Source organism: Perca flavescens, chromosome 13 (genome assembly GCF_004354835.1).
Source record: "Perca flavescens isolate YP-PL-M2 chromosome 13, PFLA_1.0, whole genome shotgun sequence".
NCBI lineage: Eukaryota > Metazoa > Chordata > Actinopteri > Perciformes > Percidae > Perca > Perca flavescens.
This window is the reverse complement of record NC_041343.1, coordinates 19,358,544-19,375,874: the sequence shown is the minus strand read 5'-3', so window position 1 is coordinate 19,375,874 and position 17,331 is coordinate 19,358,544. Positions and strand designations below refer to the sequence as shown.

General features: G+C 41.1%; 2 protein-coding genes across 8 annotated transcripts in view; one reads left to right on the top strand and one right to left on the bottom strand.

The window, feature by feature from the left end:
• LOC114566598 (F-box only protein 40) overlaps positions 1-12,087 on the bottom strand; it is a 13,706-nt gene extending 1,619 nt beyond the window's left edge. The window contains exons 1-7 of one of the 2 annotated variants that reach the window (XM_028595171.1): positions 11,999-12,087; positions 11,848-11,899; positions 10,154-11,287; positions 9,604-9,890; positions 9,023-9,154; positions 8,492-8,834; positions 7,844-8,029 (exon numbers count right to left, since the gene is read on the bottom strand). In XM_028595171.1, the coding sequence (XP_028450972.1) occupies positions 7,844-8,029; positions 8,492-8,834; positions 9,023-9,154; positions 9,604-9,890; positions 10,154-11,287; positions 11,848-11,850 (2,085 nt within the window). In that variant the 5' untranslated portion in view covers positions 11,851-11,899; positions 11,999-12,087. The other variant, XM_028595172.1, reaches the window with a different exon arrangement.
• LOC114566599 (F-box only protein 40-like) lies at positions 6,204-17,331 on the top strand. Of its 6 annotated transcripts, XM_028595176.1 has the most exons (12): positions 6,204-6,393; positions 9,029-9,160; positions 9,637-9,792; positions 10,242-10,298; positions 13,316-13,352; positions 13,467-14,031; positions 14,145-14,566; positions 14,965-15,144; positions 15,588-15,829; positions 16,318-16,449; positions 16,530-16,857; positions 16,970-17,331. In XM_028595176.1, exons 5-12 carry the CDS (start codon positions 13,350-13,352, stop codon positions 17,180-17,182), a joined length of 2,085 nt encoding a protein of 694 aa, XP_028450977.1. In that variant the 5' UTR covers positions 6,204-6,393; positions 9,029-9,160; positions 9,637-9,792; positions 10,242-10,298; positions 13,316-13,349; the 3' UTR covers positions 17,183-17,331. The 6 variants fall into 6 exon arrangements, with proteins under 6 accessions (XP_028450977.1, XP_028450979.1, XP_028450978.1 ...); XM_028595177.1 differs by lacking the exons at positions 6,204-6,393; positions 9,029-9,160 and having other exon boundaries at positions 9,634-9,792; XM_028595178.1 differs by lacking the exons at positions 9,029-9,160; positions 9,637-9,792; positions 10,242-10,298.

Genomic DNA, 17,331 nt, shown 5'->3' with positions numbered 1-17,331 from the left:
GATCAGTTTGTCCCTTCAGGTGAGGGGAAGAATGTTTGTTAAATGGCAGGGATTGTGTGTTAAAGAGACTTCAGCCATTTGTGTATTTGAGCTGCACTCTCCCAGCTGAAATGTGCCCTGAAAAAAGGAGCACATAGAATTTGAAGGGAACTCAGGTCACTAGGCTCTGTGGAAAAAAAAATTATGGATTTAAAGTCAACACTTCTGGTCGTTGGAGGATCTGCGTGCTCTTTTAAACTGCTGAACATGATCATTAGATTCCTGCCAACACCAGAGCCTGCACGCAAAAAATCCTGGAAGTGGAGGAATATCAGCACTTCTTTAGCTTACAGCTCGCTGACAGAAGCATGGGCTGTTTCATGGTGCGTAAAGACACAGTAATCAGGGTTGGTGCTATAATTTATTATATATAATAAATAATATATATATATATATATATATATATATATATATATATATATATATATATATATATATATATATATATATATATATATATATATATATATATTATATACACATATTCATTTGTACTCTTCCTGTGGTCTCTCTCTCTCTCTCTCTCTCTCTCTCTCTCTCTCTCTCTCACACCATGCAGTTTCTACATTCAACCTCAGATGTGGAGGACATGATCTCCTCTTACTCCTTGCTCTCTCATGTAGCTGTGTCTACAGGTGACGACCTTGAACACAACACACAAACGTTCACACTTTTACACGTCAGCAGTCAGCGGCCATTAGGCTTCAGATGAACTCTCTATCATTTCACCTAATTGAGAATGGGAACTAGAAATTACATCCAACTTTCCTTTGCAACAGCAGTACATTATGTATTTACAGTTTGGATTTATGAGGCTTTTACAAGAAGGACATCCAGGTCATGCAACACTCTTTTCCTGGATTGAAAGTTTCTTTACCTCACTTGCCAATCAACTGCTGACCATACCAGGTTATATACTGACATTTTAAAAAGCAAAGTGTGGAAATGATAAAAATGTCACACACCAAAACCTCCTTTCTGCAAGATTTAATAAAACTGAATGAACTTATTTTGACATTTCATAATGTTTGTGTAAGAATGTCTATGTGTTGCATACTTACATACAATTTATGCACTTAATCCTCTAGGTTATGTTATTCATGACTTCTTGGATGCGGCCTCAAACCAGTCATGCAAACAGTCCTGGGAGGTGCTCCTCCACCACTCTGTGGTAATAAACTTTACACCTTGTATGTGTGTGTGTGTGTGTGTGTGTGTGTGTGTGTGTGTGTGTGTGTGTGTGTGTAGTACGGTGGCCGAGAGGACTCAACGTACTGCTGAAAAACAAAACAGGAAAATCCATCAGGTTTTAGTGTCCCCCTGGAAACTTCTCTTTTGTTATTCTGTATTTTCAGTGTATGCTAATGTCTGTGCTGTCAAATTGTGTTTTAATTATTTGCAATTCGTTATGTGACCTATTTGTTGTTTTATTTATTTGCTTGTGTTTTGTCTATTATGTTTTCTTAAGATGATTTATCCTGAGCTCTAAGGGGGCACCATGCATGTGCATGCTTGTTTATGTAAAATTATAAAGACAATATTTTGCTGATAATTCTTCTGTACTTTTACTTTGGGAATACAGGACTTAAGGAGTATTTCTCCATTATGGTATTACTACTTTTACTTATAGGTAAAGGATGTGAGTACTTTTTCCCAAGTATTTGTGAAGTGTTCTTCTTACATTGCCCAGCCCTTACATATCTGTGTGTTGTGATAATGATGAAGTCAGTGAATGAAATAGCACAGTCATCCTTTACTGCTGTTTGCCCTCCAATGGTGTTCAGCCTTGATCTGTGTGACAGTTTAATCTCTGAGGCAGCAGAGGTTGCAACCTCATTCACCTCCAGTTGGGCACACCTCAGTGTGTGTGACTTTAGTGTCACAACATTGAAAATATATAAGACACGTTTTAGTGTTTGCATTGTGTGTGGATGTGTTTGCTTAGAGCTGAGCTGATTAGTCTCTCTGTGTGTATTTAACAGGAGAGGTAGTAAAACATTTATCTTTACATGCTGAACAACACTATCTCCTCATAGCTCAAGGTCCGCTTGTGTTGAGTGGGAGTTTTATTTGTTTCTAATTAGGCATAGGACATTTTGTTGACTATAGTTGCCAGATTATAAAAATACCTTCTTGAAACTCTTCATGAATATTGACCTGCATGAATTTACTAAAGTGAGAGTGTGAAATGGCCTGGCATCCTCTAGTTTTAAACTCTATAGAGGAACCAGACAAAGGTGTCCTCTTTCCCCGTTACTGTTTGTACTGTCTGATGAGAAGATACACAGTGTCAATATAGCTAAGGAGTTTCATAAAGTTTCCTTATATGCAGACGATATTAATCTTTTCCTTACTGAACCACAATTGTCAATCAATACACTTTTCACTATTATAGAGTGTTTTTCTTCCTTCTCCGGGTATAAAGTTAATATTTCAAAATCACAGGTTCTGCTCCTCTCTGAACACTCAACGAAGCTTGATTTGAGCAACTTTAATATTAAGTTTTCTAAAAATGGCCTTACTTATTTCAGTATTATATTTCCTCCTGATTTTGAAACATTAATAAAAGTAAATACTTCCCCAATTTTGGAGAAAGTAAAAAAATTGTTTGAAAGATGGAAAGGCCTTACTTTCTCCCTATGGGGGAAAATATCCACCATAAAAATGGTGGCCATCCCCCAACTATTTCATGTGTTAAGCATGTTGCCAATCCAAATGCCTGACAATTTATACAATCAAGTTAATAAGTCAATAGATAATTTTATATGGAATAGGAAGAAAGCATGTTTTAGGCGTACAACCTTACACATACCAAAAGAAAAAGGAGGTTTCAATTTACCCAATGTTCAGTTGTATTATTGGGCCTTCACTTTACATGCATTTCTGAAGCCAGTTAGATCTAGTCAACCTAAACCATCTTGGACCAGTATTGAAGAGAAATATGTAACACCTAATCAATTAAAACATTGGCTCTTTATAAAACAGTGCAGAAAAGATCTTACCCACCCATGCTTAAGCTTTGTGTATTATATCTGGAAAAAGCTACACAGATATACAAAAGAATCTTTGGCACAGTCCCCATGGATGCCAATTTGGGATAACCCATCTATTACGATAGGTGGAAAACAAATGGATAGCTAGATGGCACTGTTTATATGGGGATAAGATTAATAAAGTAGCTGATCTCTATAATGATAAAGGGTTTAAAGCATATGCAGAAATAAACTTAGAAATCTCTCCTAAACAAATACCTTGGTGGAGCTATCTCCAAGAAGTGAAATTACTACTTTTAGGAATCACGCAAAATAACCGCCCAAAACATCCTATTGGGATAAATGTTTACTTGTAAAAGATATTTAAAAATATCTATAAATAGGTTATAAATATAATATCATCTAACTTTCCTGCTCTTAAAAGGGCTTGGGCCATGGATCTAAGATGTGATTTAACTGAGGAGGAATAGAGTGAAGTCTGAAGAAGAGCTCAGTCTATCTCTAAAAAGGTCTCACTTAAAGGAACACGCCGACTTATTGGGAATTTAGCTTATTCACCGTAACCCCCAGAGTAAGACAAGTCGATACATACCCTTCTCATCTCCGTGCGTGCTGTAACGCTGCCTGACAGTTCCAGCATTAGCTTAGCCCAGCACAGATCCTGCAGGTAACTGGTTCCAACTAGCCTACTACTCCGAATTGTGACAAAAGTGACAAAATAATGCCAACATGTTCCTCTTTACATGTTTTGATTTGTATAGTCACAGCGTGTACAAAAAGCAACGTAAAATGAGACACAGCCATCTTCTAACAGTAAACAAACCGGGAACTATATTCTCAGACAGGCTTGCTGCGAGCATATCATTCCGCCCAAGTACTATATTCTTCCGCCTGAGAATATAGTTCCCGGTTTGTTTACAGTTAGAAGACGGCTGTGTCTCATGTTACGTTGTTTTTTGTACACGCTGTGACTCTATAAATCACAACATGTAAATAGGAACATGTTGGCGTTATTTTGTCACTTATTTGGAGCAGTAGGATTGCTGGAACCATTCACCTGCATGTTCTGTGCTGGCCTGATGCCGCTGGAGCCGTCAGACAGCCTTACAGTACGCACGGAGATGAGAAGGGTATGTATTGACTTGTCGAACTCTAGGGGTTACAGTGAATAAGCTAAAGTCCCAATAAGTTGGGGTGTTCCTTTAAACTAACTCATCTTAAAACAATACACAGGTATCATTGGACTCCCAATAGGATGTGGAGGGCTGGATTGAGGTCAGACAACACTTGTTGGAAATGTTCTTCTGATAAAGGGTCATACTGTTCAAAAATTTGGGGTTGAAGTTTTCAGAAAAATCTGTGACATGTCAAAAAATTGTATCCAACCTGACCCTGCACTCTGTATAATAGGGGTTCTATCAAGATTGCCTAATCAACATCACAATAAGTGGATGTCGGTAGGCTTTGCTGTTGCCAATAAGCAGATTTTTTGTAAATGGAGAGAAAGCAGTGCTCCACACATTCAAGACTGGATAGATGCACTGTTGAAAATACCTAAACTTGAAAGAGTAATCTTCATGAATGTAGACTTCTGGATGAGTTTAATGTAATATGGTCACCTTTTTTTAGCAGCCATGTCCTAAAGACAATAGACGATATAGTTAACAAATTAAAGTGTTGTATCTCACTGAAATATGTTTGTATTAATGTGCATCACAACTTACTACATCATAGAAACAAGCGTAAGATAAGTAAAGACTAAACCAACCCCCTATTTGTTTTTGTATGGGGTTATTTGTGTATTTTTTTTGTCTTTGTCATTTTATTCATCTTTGTATGTGTGTGTGCGTCTGCGTGCGTGTACCTCTGATTCTCTTGTTTAAACTTTTTTTCTCAGGTGGTTTCTTGCTTTAGTTTGGCTGTAACGTCCCATGTCTATGTGAGCTACTCTGTGGTGTCTTTGCTGGTTGAGATCAACTCAATTTTCATCAGACAGCTCGTCCTGTCAGGATGGAGGAACAGGCCAGGGACCTGCATTCTATCTGAATTCCAGCAGGGGGCGACACATGCGGTTGCAAAAGGAGGTCGGGTTTCTGTAAAAGTCTATGAGAAAGTGACCCACTTCCAGGGTTGGGTAGTAACGGATTACATGTAATCTGGATTACGTAATCAGATTACAAAAATCAAGTAACTATAATTAGCCCAGATTTCAATAAAAAAATGTGTAATCAGATTACAGTTATATTGTTGAGGATTACCTGATTACATTTTATCATGCAAACAATGCAACTTTTTTATGATAGCCTGTTTTAATTTGACAAGCAGTTAATTTGTTTGTCCCCTAGATGTCACTATCATCCAATTGCTTATGACAAGAAAAAGGTTCAAATCAAAACTCTAGATGGAGGAGCCGTCGACGTCGAAAGACAGACCTGTTTGTTATTGATTAGTTGGCAATAATTGCAAGTATTGTCAACGGCGCTAACATCTACTTCAAATCTGAAGAAACACTTGGAGGTAAGTTGAACATTAACATTAACATTACAGGAACATGCTCAGCATCGTTCAAACATTGCTAAACGGATATGTTCAGAGTAAAGAAAGTACTTAGTAATAAATATAACATTTTTAGTTAATAATGTTTTTAGTTAATTCACACAGGAATGCTTTAATGAGATCAAAAATATTTCTTAGATGTAATGAAATAATAAAGAGGAAAATAAAATGAGAATTCACTGATCAATTCTGTGGCGGTGTCTTTTACTTAAGGTGCATATTTATTGAAGTGATCTAAGAGTAATCCTAAAGTAATTAGATTATTTTACATGTTTTGGGTAATCCAACTGATTACATTACTGATTACAAAAATGTAATTTGTAGTCAGTAATGGATTACATTTCAAAGTAATCTGACCCAACCCTGCTCACTTCTCATTTGATTTATTTCCTCAGTTAACATTTTCATAATTAGTTTATGGTCTCAATTGCTAGTTTTAAGGCTTCTGCAATACTGAATGATGTTCATTTTTTTAATTATGGTCTCGTTGATTTTAAAATCGGTAATAAAGCATGGGGTGTTTTAGGGCGTGGCTATGATGTGATTGCCAGTGAAAGTGTGTAACGTAACGTAGAATGTAAGGGCTCCTCCCTCACTCCTCCCTCTCGTCTAAAATCGTCACATAAGCAACCAGGATGGCTGCGCCTGTAATGGCAAACTCTACGACTCATAGCAGAACTCCACAAACCAATGGGTGACATCACACATGCTCTGTCCATTAATATTATACAGTCTATGGGACTAACATTACAGGCCCTCATCCCTCTGTGATCTACAGCGTGACCAGCTGGCTCAACCTGAGAACGTAAGTGGCTTGGTGAGTCTCCTCTGGAGGTTTCACAAATGTGAAATGTAACAGTCAAACTTCTTTTTGGACAAGGAAGTGTTAATATGTGAGCTTTTGAAAGTTCGTACAATCCCAAGCTCGCAGGCAGTTTTGACTTACATTAGTTGTTTAAGTTTAATTACTAATTAAACTTACGATTACAATTACGAATTGTTCTTTAATAAGTTGCTAGTTCATCTAGAAGAAGTTTAAAGGAGAATTTAATACAGTTTAATAAGGGAATATGTATATACGTATGCCTCGCTATGTCCTGATGATGGGGACAGCAGGCCTGAGTCTCATCTCCATCATGAACATAGTGCTGTTTTACAGACTGCTCAGAGAAAATATCCTTACAAGCACACACAACACCAAAAAAATTATTCTATCGGTCCAGTTTCCTACCTCATGATGTAGTTGAACAGTAAGGACCCGAGGACCGGTAAAGGCTAGAAGGCACACAGCTACGGCGACGACAGTTACGTTTAGGCCCCAAAGCGACTAGATTGTGATTTGGATTTAAACACTCCAGAGGAATGAACAAGCGTTTCCTGGGTGAAAGTATTAAAATGATATTATTATATTATAGTAAATTCTGCAAGATTTAGCATAATTATGTGTTAACTTCCGGTCATAGCTGCATCCCTTCTAGCCACAACCCCTGAGGACCACTGTAACTTATGGTGTTGTTTGTAACTTTTTATGTTTTTCATTAAAGCAGAAATTATAGGTTAACCACAAGTTAGCAGATACCTTTTGGGGGTTATTCATAAAAAAAAAAGAATCACACAAGGGCATCTTTTAGCTCCAATAAACTGCCTAAGCTTTGTTTATCTATCAAATAATTTACAGATTTTACTATTTAATATAGGGTGACCAGAATTGTCTCTAATATGTCTGTGTCTATGTTTGACCTGGGCTGGCACATGTTCACGTTAAAAAGTGTGTGCATGCACAAGCACTACGGTCACGCGCAAAGTGTCGCGGTTTTAGTTCCGGGAAATCTGGTCACCCTAATTTAATATCATATTGTCAGTTCAATGTCATAACTGCACTGTTAATAATATAATATATAATAATGTATAGGCTATTTGCCAAAGGGACACTGTTATATACAACTAAAGCCCTAAAGTATTTATTCATGTTGTGTCATTCCAAAAATATAGGTAGTGACTCCATTTCAAATGTATAGATGCTCCTAATTTGTTCTTAATTCTCCTTTACTCTAATAAGTAATAAGATCACTTAGGTTTCACTCATTTCTTTCTTTTATTTAATGGCATTTTTCTCTGTTATATTTTAAATGACAGTGGATGGCAGTGACAAGAGATATGGGGAGAGTGAAAAGAGTGGGCAACATCTGTTTCATAATAACAGATTAAAGCAACATACACTACATCATGATCCTCTTCTGCTGAAACAAACTAACCAGAGTGGAGGCTTCGCAGCTTGTCTTGGTTTGGACTTCTTCTTCTCTGATACGCGGCAGGTGAATCTTCTCTGTCCTGGACTCTCTCTCATAGTAGTGACACACCTTTAGGTGCTCGGACATGGACGGCATGTCTTGGAAGGCCCAAGTGTCCACAGGAGAGAACAAAGTGCTAAACTGCCATACCTGAAGTCACAGAGAAGAGAGAGGCAAGTGAGAGAGAGAGCTGAATATACAGTCCAGATGCCAAGGATGTCATCCACTGGAGATGGGGAGAGATCTTCATGTCACATTTTTTTTTTTAAGATTATTTTTGGGGCTTTTCCACCTTTAATGAACAGGACAGAGAGAGAGGGGGAAGACATGCAGGAAATTTTCACAGGTCGGACTCAAACCCTGGACCTCTGCATCGAGTCATAAACCTCTAAATATATGTGCGCCTACTCTACCCACTGAGCCAACCCTGCCACTTCATGTCACTTTTCAAAACCCTGTTTTATAGTTTCAGTTTGATTTACTCCCTAAAAGCTCTCTAAGCAGTGACCATTGACCGCCAAAATCCAGATGAGATCCAGATAAGATAGATCCAGATAGATCCAGTTGCTCGTGAAAGCTCAAATATATATAATACACTGGCTCTTAGCTTACCATCTGCTTTACCCGCCACTTGGCTCCTCCATGTGAGTAGGTCTTCCTCTCCCAGCGGAGGGTGACCATCCCTCTCTCCTGCAGCAGAGAGGAGCACACCTGCCTCATCAGCTGGGACACCAGAGCCAACTGGGACAGGGACAGACTGTCCAGGAAACTGGCCATGTGGCACAGCACCTCGTAGGGCAGCGAGCTCAGAGAGTCCTCTCCTCCTCCTCCTCCTCCCCAATCTCCTCTTTTCCTCTGAGCTTTGGAGGAGTCCTCTGAGCTGCTGGATGTCTGGGAGGCATCACTCAGAGAGACAGGGGTGGTGGGTTGCAGGCTAAAGCAGCCCAGATCCTCGCTGAAAGCAAAGTTGAAACTGTGGTCAGATTTTTACTGCACTGCATGACTGTAATTATCTGCAGGGGATTAGTGGGCTTGTTGAACAATGATGACACTAGACGAAAGAAAGAAAGAAAGAAAGAAAGAAAGAAAGAAAGGTGCATCAGTACCACACAATAATAAAGATTAACTGTGGTTTTATCTCACTTGTAGGAGATGGTGGCTTTTTGTGTGGAGGGCTGAAACCTCCTCTGGCTGTAGGTGCATCCCAAGTTTGCCAGGGGGCATCTCTGCTCGAACCATCCGTTCACACCCATCTGGATGTCACTGTGGCTGTTCCTGCATGTGAGAGCATATTGATCATTATAAGAAGAAAGAAACTGTGCGATGCTTTGGCCTAATACAGTCATACATTAAACCAGAGCATCCTATTTAATTTAGTTTGTTTTCATCTTACTGTAATGCCAGACAGGACAGGTGGTGTTTAGTGCATTAGGACGAATTAGAAAGGGTCAGTGAATTCCTACAGAATAGACTAAAGTAATCATTTTAGTTTCTCTACTTTATTTTCCTACTGTGAAGGTGTTTACTTCAGGGTTAACCTGGTTTTGTGTTTAAACTCATACTAGGAGTTTAAACTAAATATTTGTTTATTTTTTTCAGGTCCCATATGTTACTGAAACAAATATTTTGGGACTTTAATGGAATACCTCTCATACTGGCATGAATTTGAAAAAATATGTATTCCAAAGGATATTTGGCTCAAACAAAACAAAAAGAAAACCCACTTATAATGTTTGCCATATTCTCTGCGCTGGAAGGTGTGTCCACAGAGGAAGGTAAAGGCGGAGCTGGCCTTGTGGTGCCGGCTGGTGACGCTCTCCACCTGCAGCTGAAGGTGAAGCTCCAACGGTTTTGCAGCAGTCAACTCAGCCAGCGACATGTTTGTCCGGAAAGGAGCAGACAGGAAGTTGTAGGTCTGTGTGCCCTCATCTTGTAGCAGAGCATCTGTGAATACGCTCTCGGCAATGAGGTGACCCCTTTTCTCCTTCTCCAGGGAGCACAGCAGAGAGGCCTGAGGAGCACATAAAACTCATTAAGTGATAAATATTCAGTGGTGAAACACAGAAACACAACACCAAATGAATGTTTGCTTTGTGTCTGCTGGATAAATAGGCAACTGTTTGCTAACCAGTTTGTGATTTGAACTTTAAAAAAGTGACGATACGTCAATTTTCAGTCCACAGCTTGTTTCTGTTGCCCCCAAGTGGCCAAAAGGACCAAAATAATTATGTTAGACTTTAATTATTATAAGAAGAATTAATTTCTCTCTCTCACCTGAACTTCCTCCCACACTGGCATATCCTCTAGCGCCACCCCCAGATCACTAGTATCCACAGCTTGATTCTCCTTCTTTCTTTTGTAGAAACTAGGGTTGCGGATACGGCACTGCTTGGCAGAGAAGCTGGTTGGGGTTTTAAAGGTACGCACAGTGATAATCTTCATTGGCTCCACATGTCCATACTCAAATTTCTTTTTCAGTTTTACAGCAGGACAAGAGGAGGATGTGGAGGAAGCAACATATGCACTGCTCCCCTGTTTGCAGGTGTTTGATGCTGTGGCACCCACACAAGTCTCTGCTGTATCTTCCTCTGTCAGAGTGCCCAGGCCTCTTCCTTTCGACAGTCTCTGGTCTCTGACTGCCTCCCCAGCTTCCCTGCAGCCACCCATCTCCATATTAAACATACGCTCCCAGGCGTTGTAGCTTTCTAACTGATCAGCATTCACTCGGTTGTCAGTAGCCTCTCTCTCCTCCTGGTTTGGCTCCTGCTTAAATTCAACCTCATCTTCATCCTCATCTTCTTTAATATCAGGGTTATAGATGTCAAACATGTTAAAAGACTTCCCTGTTTGACCACTGGCATCCTTTGCCTTTTCGGCTTCCTCTTTTTCCTGCTTCTTCTTCCTCCTCTCCTCCTCCTCCTCCTCCTCCTCCTCCTCCTCCACACTGATCAGCTCTGGGAACAGTTTCTTCATCTTCATGGAGTGAAACAGGAGGTCCTGGTCTTTCAGGGCCATGGCCAGGTCCAGACATCCTTTCTGCTCTCCTTCCCTGAGCAGGTTTTCATGCAGCTCTGTGTTTGGATGAGAATGGGCGTCATTGACCGGCCATCGGTTCCACTCCATGGAACAACAGACCACGCTGGCCGGACAGACCTGGAGGTGAGCTGCCTGCGAGGAGCGGGGCAGATGGAGCGGGCAGCCATACTCAACGTTGAGGCAGGGCACCCTCACGTTAGGGCAGAGCAGCAGGTGATCCTCCTCTTTACACAGGTGGAAGAGAGCTCCACAGAGCAGGCGGCAGGGGATGACCACACAGCACACAGAGACCTCCACCCGAGCCCTGCAGCGCCGGCTGTAGCAGGAGTCACAGTGGACATGCTGTCGCACCCTGGAGGCTGAACGATGACTCTGAGGTGTTAAGGGCAAGGGAGGAACAAATGAAAATGAAGGAACAGATTGATTGAGAAAGAATCAAGAAAATTCACTAAATCAGCACGTTTTCATTTAAAAAGCATCATGATACTTCAACATCTGTTTATCCCACTGACCCCCACAGGTGGGGTGGAGTCAAAACTTGTGCTGTGCAGTCAAACAATGTTCAAAACAAAAAGAACTTAGTTTTATTTTTATTTCTTGATAAGATCCTGATACCAAATATGACAAGCTGAAATTAGGGAATATGTGTATAAATTGATGCAGACATGTACAATATCTCAATTTGATGTAATGGTTCCATCATAAATAGACAGGAAGGTCTGGGTTTGAATATTTCTTACTTTACTTTTTACTTTGTGTAGACATCATATAGCTTCAATGAAGAGCCAAAAAAAGATATATAAAATAAATAAATAATTTAAAATATACTGCATATGATACTGTCAAACAGGGTAAAATAAGATGATTTAAACAACTTTAAAGCTACTTAAGGCGAAATAAAAGTGGAAATTGGAATCACAATAAAACCATACCATGCTTCAGATCCTATGGCACCAGTTTTGTAGCTGAAGCTGTTTGTCAGTCCTGCAAACAAAGAGGAAACTATAAATATAAAATATAACACCGGCAGGGTCCTGTGGCATTAGAGTCAATGGGAACAGTTAAGTACAGACTTTAGCCTACCGCTCTAAGTGAATGGAAATGAGAGAAACATGCTCCTTGTACTCCGTCTTGTGCTTTAAAGACCAAGTGTCTCTGTGTGTGTGTGTGTGTGTGTGTGTGTGTGTGTGTGTGTGTGTGTGTGTAATATAAATAGAGTTGAGAACTGACTACTGACTGAGAAATGTTACACAGGTGGTCAGAGACATGGTTTGGGTTACCAGCCCCTTCAGAGATTCACATCAGTACATCTCTCTCACCTTCTTCCCACTGATTCATGTTGTGGTGCTGTGTGCAATTGATTTTTACCTGCAGAGTGCAAAATGAGTCTTATTTAATATCCAAACAATGTCCTCTAGTGGAGATGTAATCAAAACATTTTCAGTGTGTATTTTATTACGGTCATTCCAACAGAAGATAAACTATTTACTCTCCACTGGACACAAGTGCACATTGACTTGGTCACAGGATGAAGACATAGGGGTGGGGGTGGGGGGGCGGCTGCTGCTGCTTGGCTAATTTTATCCTGCCAGTTCAAAGAGTGCTGGGACTAAAAGCAATGTTATAAAACGAGGAGGAAGCAACAAGTCTGCAGTGGCACCTTGGTAAGAACTTTGATCAGATGAGGTTTGATCTTATTGTGAGTGTGTTGAAATACTTTAGTAATGTCTTTTTTTGTCTAAATTGAAAGCAGTACAGTGAAAGTATTCAGTTATGAAACTGTAGAAGTTAAATGTTTCAGTTGCTTCTAGTGCTCTTCTGATTTACTCTTACAATGCCATAGGACACATCTGAACGATATTATATATAGGCCCATAGTTTAGAATTTACTTTGATTATCAGCTCTTAATTTCACAGTAAGAACATGGAATACATGGTAATGCATTTTAGTGAGAGGGCTTTGGAGCCATGCTCAGTGCACGATGGACAAAAATTGTTGCATTGGTGAAAAATGTTTCCCATAACTGTATTTTTGTGCTGTTGATTTGTTGTGTGGCCTCCAGTATGTCATTGGTTCCCAACATGAAGGGTCACATTATAGATCTGAGGGGTCATGACCTATGGAGCTCTAGCTCCATACATGACAACTTAAAAAACATTAATGCTGCCTAAAACTTTTGAGAAGAATTGGATTTTACCATGTCGGGCCTCTAAAACAGGGAGGAAAGAATAGAAGAAGTACTCATTGGTTGACCTGGTCATAATAACATGACATATGCGACCAGTGATGAGGGATCACAAACAAACAGGGGTCACAAGCCTATGTGATTCAATATTTAGGGCTGATGTTACAGATTAAAGTATGAATCTATATGTCAGTTTTCTGTATTTCTCTTGCAGGATTACAAAACCTCTGATTCAACGTCCTGTAGATATGGTGAGTCACAGGAGATATATAATTCATTGTGTAGAATCAAAGATTATGTTTAATATGCCGTATATGTTGTGAATCTTTCGTTCTCTTATCATCTTTTCTTTCTCATCCAATTAGAGTCATCGTTCTCGAGCCTCCAGGGTGCGACAGCATGTCCACTGTGACTCCTGCTACAGCCGGCGCTGCAGGGCTCGGGTGGAGGTCTCTGTGTGCTGTGCGGTCATCCCCTGCCGCCTGCTCTGTGGAGCTCTCTTCCACCTGTGTAAAGAGGAGGATCACCTGCTGCTCTGCCCTAACGTGAGGGTGCCCTGCCTCAACGCTGAGTATGGCTGCCCGCACCACCTGTCCCGCTCCTCGCAGGCAGCTCACCTCCAGGTGTGTCCGGCCAGCGTGGTCTGTTGTTCCATGGAGTGGCTCCGGTGGCCGACTGATGACACAAACCCACACAGCAATGACATAGCCCTGCAAGAGAAGGTGCTGAAGGAAAATGAGGGGCAGGGGGAGCCTCTGGATCTTGCCATGACCCTGGTGGATCAGTCAGATCTTTATGGCCGCCTGAAAATGAAGCCTCTCTATCCAGAGCTGATGGAGGCAGAAGAGGAGGAAATAAATGACGAGAAGAAAGAGGAGACGGCAATGGGAGGGCTCGTCAATGGTGTCACAGACATAGATACCAAAGAAGGTAAAACATATGTCATCTATATTTTAAACACACAAAATAAAACTTTAAAAAAATAAAATTTTTGTGTTGTCTTTACATTTCTCCTGTCGGCCTCCACACATCTGTTCCTGCAGAGAATAATGTTGTTGAAGAGACTGTACAGAATAGTGTGGGGCAATGCTCAGGCATCAACAAAGAGAAATACGACCTGTGTGAGATGATGTTCGGCATGGAAAAAGGCGGCTGTGCTGTCGCTCAGGCAAACCAAGACAATCCCAAAGAAAAGCCAAAGCCTGGTGAGAAGGTGAAAGACAAAGACACAAAGAGAGATTATGCGGCTGCAGACACAAGTAAGACAGGACAGGCCCCGTGGCAGGAGGGGGTGCTGGAGCGTCTGGGACAGGAGCTCACCCCGCAGGAGTACCACATGTATGTGGTGCATCATGGGCGCATGCTGCTCACCTTCGGACAAATCAAGGCCTGTACGCCGAGGGAGGATGATTTTGTGTATGGCAGCCTGGAGCCTATCCCAGTCCAGACCCTGCGCTCTTTCAAGGTGATGATTTCAAACTACACTTATTAACTGTAAAATAGAACTGTTTTGTTAGCATTATAAGGTGCCAGTGTGCATCAACCGAAATGATGAACACTTTTTTTTTTTTCAAGCATCCCCAGGCCTTAAATCTCACAGGTGTAGCCATAGCAGTAACATTTCTCGAAATCTTTACACCCCTTTTTGTTCAGTAAGTGAAAAATATAAACTTTTAAGAGTGGAATACGAAGTAGCTAGGAAGCATTCCAACCAAATAAAACATTTGCCCAATACAGCTTTAAAATAAGCATCAACAAAACATACTCCAGACAACCTGACCTAATACTAATTAACAAAAAAAGATGTGTTCACGTTACTCAATTGGCTTCCAACGTAATATATTATGTATTGCTTCCTCCAAGGTCCCTGTAAGCTATCACTACAGCAGGCGGCGGATTCATCAGTACGACACGAGTCGGCCTCCAGGCGAGCCTCGCGGTGTGGACACATCGGACCTCGAAGTCAACGAAGAGGACTGGTTCAGTGATGAAGCAGCAGCCACCCTGTTGGGCTACGCTGAGATGGAGGTCAGGGGTCACAAGGTCAGTCAGATATTTATAACAGTATGACAAAATATATATAAACTGCACACATCAGCCAATGAGGGAGATTAAGTGGAATTCTGTAAAGCATGACAATTTCATAATTGAACATGATGGTTTATAAGCTAAATAAAATAATAATAGCACCAGCCACAACATTTATTTTCTAATTGTAAAAAAAGAAGTTCTCTGTAGTGCATTTTCTTTTTTTTTTTTACTAAAACCAGTTTGAAGTCACTGCAAGTTGCTTTTCATATTGTGTGGAAAAGTAAGACATCAGCTCCAACATACTGTTAACACTTGGTGTTAGTGAATTTATTGAATAGCAACATTTGTGAGGCACTATGGAAATGTGTGGGAAAACAAAGGCCTCATGCAAAAACAGTGGTATGGTCTTTTAACTAGAATTAATCAGGTATTGTGATTGATTGGTTCCCATGCAGATCAGTGAGTTAAAGGCAGCCGACGGGCTTTACGTCGACGAGGGAACACAGACGCACTCGTTCCGCAAAGCTCCGTTTAAAGCGAAGACGACCCTGGCGGAGGTGATGGTGGACAGGCCGCTGAAGCTTCGTCTCCAGCTGCAGTCAGAGAGTGTGAACAGCAGACATAACAGAGCCAGCTGTGTCTTCACCTTCCTCTGTGGTCACTCCTTCCTCCGCAGAGAGTTTGCCACACATTTCAGGTGTCTGTAAATACTACTGACCTGGGTGTGTTTGACTGAGTTTGTGGTTTGACCCTCACTAACATTAAAGGAATAAATGTTGATTTGTCACTGAGAATTCAACAATTATTGTGCTATTGCACTGTTCAATCCATGCACTGTTCACTTTTGCACTACCACCATTGCACACACTTTACCATAGCACTTTATCATGGTCATTGCATCACATGGTCAGTCCATACCAGACCTTTGTAATCACTTCACAAATTGTTAACTCTTTAACTCTGAGTGATTTTTATGTATGTGAGATATATGTGTATGTGTGTTTGTTGTGTTATGGTTGTCTAAGCTACTGGATGCCTAACATTTCCCTCGGGATGAATAAAGTATCTATCTATCTATCTATCTATCTATCTATCTATCTATCTATCTATTGTGCATGTAAAATAGGACCAGATGGACATGCAAAGTGTGTTTAATAAGAGTATTAATCGTCATTTCCTTTCCAGGAATGTCCACAGTGACATCCAGACGGGTCTGAGTGGATGGTTCGAACAGAGATGCCCCCTATCGTATCTGGGATGCACCTACAACCAGAGGAGGTTTCAGCCCTCCACACATAAAGCCACTGTCTCCTACAAGTGAGCACATTTCCTTTTCATCAGTCCTGTCCAGTATTTGTTTGAGTGAATGAAATCCTAGTATATTTTCTTCCCTACAGTAAACAGCTGAGGAGTTTCAGCTTGCGTCCAACACTTGGAGCCTCAGTAGGTGATGCCTCCTCCCAGACATCCAGCAGCTCAGAGGACTCCTCCACCGCTCAGAGGAAGAGAGGTCGGGGAGGAGAGGACTCTCTGAGCTCGCTGCCCTACGAGGTGCTGTGCCACATGGCCAGTTTCCTGGACAGTCTGTCCCTGTCCCAGTTGGCTCTGGTGTCCCAGCTGATGAGGCAGGTGTGCTCCTCTCTGCTGCAGGAGAGAGGGATGGTCACCCTCCGCTGGGAGAAGAAGACCTACTCACATGGAGGAGCCAAGTGGAGGGCCAAACCTGTGAGATAGACGTACTAAATCATCCATTCCATCATGTTAGTGTTTTACAATAACAAATCCCATACTAACTGTGATCAACGTCTTCCTTTTCTCTCCTCCTTTTTCTCTTCAGGTATGGGAGTTCAGTCACCTCTTCTCCTCAGTGGATTCGTGGCATATGGCAGACATCCCTCCAATATCTGCTCATCTAAAAGTCTGTCCTTACTACGAGACCTCTCTGCACAGTGAGCCTGTTCCCCTCCCCAGCATGAGTGACAAACAGAAGTGCAGCCAGGAAAGGCTTAGCCTCGTCGACCAATTCACAGGAAACAGATGGCAACAATGAAAAAAAAAGTCCTTTTATTTGTACCTGCTGTGTCAGAATGTATTTGTGTATTATTGACATGATGGCAGATTGCCTAATAGGGATGATGTCTTATTACCAGTATGTCACAAAGCACTACACAGAGCAAATAAAATCAACCTGAACTTGTA